Here is a 3977-nt window from a genome sequence, read left to right on the forward strand (position 1 = left end):
ATTGTCAGTACTATGGTTGCAGTAACATGGTCACTGTTAGGAATGGGAAGCATGGAACAAGCATATAGTAATATAGAAGATTCAAGAGGTTCCCCCCCACACCTGTGGGCCAATTGGCCCATTTCCCGCGGGCGGAAAAGAGTAGCCGATGACCCAACCGATCCAAGGCCGAGAAACGAAACTAGTCTCACGGTTAGTTAAAGTGGAGACACTACACAGGCCTGAAGACACGGCCAGAGATAACAAGGGGAGAAGGGAGAGGGAAGGAATGGGGCACCAACTTGTACCACAGGTCAGGCAGGCGAACTCCAGGCTCATAAACAATATGGCAGCCTGGCTGACAGTGGGGCTGGTAAAACAGCGGAGCGAATGCTAGATGCAGAACGGGCTCATGCTTCAGACAGCAGGCCCTGACGGGAAAGCAGAACTTAGGGGCATCTCCAGAGCCGCGTGGCAGGCCATCCGCTGCCCACCTGGGCCCAACCCTTTCTCTCTAAGTCGTAGCTGTGCCTGAATGCCACCTTTGCAGTCGGGGTAATTTGGAAAGGTGGCTCTCCTTTCCCCTGCCCCCCAAGCAGGTGGGCACTGGCAGGTGAAGTGGGTAGCCAAATCCACTTCCGTGACTCCAGATGTGGGACTGTGGAGTGGCAGTTGTCCAGGGTCAACTGCAAAGGTGTATGGGGTGCTGAGTCCTACACCTGGAGGGCCCAGGCTAGCCCGATCGCACGAGCTCTCGGAAGTGAAGCCGCATCAACACTGGTCAGTACTTGGAGGGGAGACCACCAAGGAAGCCCAGGGTCATGAGACAGAGGCAGGCAGTGGGAAACCACCTCTGTTCGTCTCTCTGCCTTGCAGACCCTGTGGGGTCGCCATAAGTCAGCTGCAACTTGACAGCCAAAAAAGAGAGGTTTGGGAGTGTGTGATCTTCTATATATGAGGCCTAGCTTGAAACACTTGGGTTGATGGGGTTGTTCAAATTAAGCATGAGGTCAGAGTTGTTATTAATTATTCTTCATGTAGCTTCTTCGGTGTAAGTGGCACAAGACAAGTCCCTGCCATGAAGAGCCTACGATCTAAAATTTGTAGGGGGAAAGTTCTTTCCCATCACATGTGCCTTGAAGTGCCGTCCAAAGCAGAGCTGCATCCTTCTAAGTACACTGAAGTCTATGGGCTTAAAAAGGGGAGTAGCTCTGCTTGCGGGGTGGGGGGGCATGGCACTGTTATGCTTAGCTTTGGTAAGGAGGTGGGTCTTAAGGGTTCACGGTCAAGGCCAGGGGGAGGTTGAGGAAGGGGCCGTAAGAAGCAGGATCACAGTGTTCTGGGAGGCCAGTGCTGACCTAGGGGGCAGTGAGGGAGAACGGGCAGGCTTCTTGGAGGGAACCAGAGACCTTTGAACAGCTGCAGGTGGTGGAGCCTCAGGGGAAGAAGAAGAAGAGATTGGATTTATACCCCACCCTTCACTACCCAAAGGAGTCTCAGAGCGGCTTACAAACTCCTTTCCCTTCCCCTCCCCACAGCAGACACCCTGTGAGGGAGGTGGGGCTGAGAGAACTCTTTCGAGGACAGCTCTGAGAGAACTCTTTCGAGGACAGCTCTGAGAGAACTCTTTCGAGGACAGCTCTGAGAGTGACTGACCCAAGGTCACTCCAGCAGCTGCATGTGAAGGAGTGGGGAATCAAACCCGCTTCTCCCAGATTAGAGTCCGCGCTCCTAACCACTACACCAGACTGGCTCACAGGTTCACAGGGCATGGGAATGTGCTAGGATATATGAGCAGTGATTTTCTTTCCCCCTAAGGATCCAGGGAGTGTTCTTGATGCCTTGGGGCTAGTAGAGGTCTGTGCATGAGGGACAAGTGAGACTGTGGCCCTTTGCCCCTCGGGCACCCCTCTCCCACGTGCAGGTGCCCCACATCACAGGACCATCCACATACGAACATGTTGTAGTAAGGCAGCCAGAATGTGGCTGCCCAAACGGTGTAATTAAGTGCTAGATTGTACACGAAGCCTCCACATATTGGATTTCACCAAAGTCCTACGCACTTAACATGAACAGCCCACTGAGTGTGGACAGCGGGTCGTTCATGCACATGACGAAGAGGATCCCAAAAGGATATTTGAGATAAATATACATGTTTACCTTGACCGTAAATTAAGGCACGGGCTGCGAGCATGGTAACAGACCTCGGCTGTTTTAGTCACTCGTGGTCCGGCCTCCTGCCTTGCTGCTACTGACTGGCGCCCCTCTCCCTTTCAGCACGACACGTGTCCCGTCTGCCGGAAGAGCTTGAACGGCGAGGATTCCACTCGGCAAGCACCAAACTCCGAGGCGGCGGCGAGCAATTCCTTTAGCAGTGCAGGCCACTTACACGACCGATGGACTTTCTGAATCCCCCAGCGCAGGGGCGGGGGAAGGGGGTGGGGGAGGTTCAGGCCTGTAGTAGTCCCTACTACAGTTGTAAAATTGTATGATAATTAAAGTACAAAGCCGAGTAGGAAGGAAAGGAGAGAGAGAGAGAACTGGCACGAGCACGGTGGAACCTCAGCTCACCCGATCACCGAGAAAAGGCTTGCCTCTTTAGCCGGGTCACGATGGCATCCAGGCGCCCTTTTTTCATGTTTAATTTCCCAGGCTTTGAGTGATACATTTTAGGGTTTGGGGTGGGAGGCGACGCAGAAAAGCCCTGCAAGCGGGAGGCCTCTGTCGATAATCGACCCACCGGCTTAAGCAGGGTGTGTGGTTCCACCCCCACCCCCACCCCACCCCTCCTTAGAAGAGTGTACATATTCAGTGCTACGAAGGAGCCAGCCAGACGTTTGTGGGGGGCATCACTTTGCGGGACGATGAGCCGAGAGCTTCTGTCACCTTTCCATTGTCTCTCCAGATAGAATCTTATTAACCCCGATCCATCCAGCTTTTCCCACGATTCTGGGCGCTCAACATATTTTGGCCGAGTTGTTTGTTTTTTTAAAAGACGTGGCCGGGACTGAAGCACATAGCTGGGGTTCGGTTTTGTTTGTGATTAGGTTTTCCCGGAATGGGAGAGAACCATCAAGGTTGGAAGGGGGGAAGAGAGAGAGGGAGGAGGAGAGAGAGGGGAGGGGAACCCCTCGATTCCACGGAAGCAGGTATGCAAGCACACCTCTGTAGCAGGGTTTAATCCCCCCCCCCAGGTTCTTGTCCACAGTTCAGTTGTTCTCGGGTTTTGTCAGAACCAGGATTTATATCCACCTGCCACTTAAGACCCTTGCGTTCTTTTTCTTTTCTTTTCTTTTTTGCTGCCTTGTTAGCAGATGGACCACGTTTAATTTATCCTTCACATCAAAGACTTCAAACTCTGTGTCTTGTAGGCAGTTCTTCGATATTGAATGTGAAAACGCCATCCGTAGAGAACCGCTGCTTTCCTCCCCCTCTGTCTTTCCTTTTTTTTTTTTAAGTGTGTTTAGAACATTTCTGTCATCTGCATCTTTTTCCCCTCCTTTGTTTTTAATCCTCTGAATCATGTCTGAACTCAGAACACCCGGCTGCACATGGGCCCAAAAAAGCGCCTTTCTGTTCGGGAACCAAAAGGATGTCTGGCTTGGACAGTAGGGGAAGGGCTGGGGGTGGGTGGGTGGAGACAGAGACAGAGAGGGGTATGGCAGAGTCCGGTCTTGGGGGGAAAGAAGAACGAAGCAAGGAATACCCTGTTGCCATTTCATTGCTGTAACGGTGTACCAGGTACACTCGATCTCAAAACTTAACGTCTTTTGTTTGCTATCAGAAGTTGAATAAAAGTCTTTATAAAGAAGGTGAACGGTCGAGAGAATCCTTGGCTGGGCGGTGGGAATTAGGGAAGCAGCTGGAAACGTACTTACGGGATCCGTCGTCTCATGTCCGAGGGCCAGATCACGCAGATCTGAAACACTGAGCCCAGGGTCTTAGCTGTGCTGCAAGGATTCTGTAACTTCGAGTGGTGGTGAGAGTGTCTGACGAGG

General features: G+C 52.3%; 1 protein-coding gene across 2 annotated transcripts in view; it reads left to right on the plus strand.

Moving 5' to 3' along the window:
* The window catches only part of RNF115 (ring finger protein 115), a 66045-nt gene extending 62389 nt beyond the window's left edge, over positions 1 to 3656 (plus strand). For both annotated transcript variants that reach the window (XM_015410809.1, XM_015410810.1), the window contains one exon: positions 2257 to 3656. In XM_015410809.1, coding sequence (XP_015266295.1) covers positions 2257 to 2388 — 132 coding nt within the window. In that variant the 3' untranslated portion in view covers positions 2389 to 3656. The remainder of the gene's footprint in view (positions 1 to 2256) is intronic.
* Positions 3657 to 3977: the final 321 nt, after the last annotated feature.

The sequence above is a fragment of the Gekko japonicus genome, unplaced genomic scaffold, assembly GCF_001447785.1.
Source record: "Gekko japonicus isolate JY-2015 unplaced genomic scaffold, Gekko_japonicus_V1.1 scaffold42, whole genome shotgun sequence".
NCBI classification, from domain to species: Eukaryota; Metazoa; Chordata; class Lepidosauria; order Squamata; family Gekkonidae; genus Gekko; species Gekko japonicus.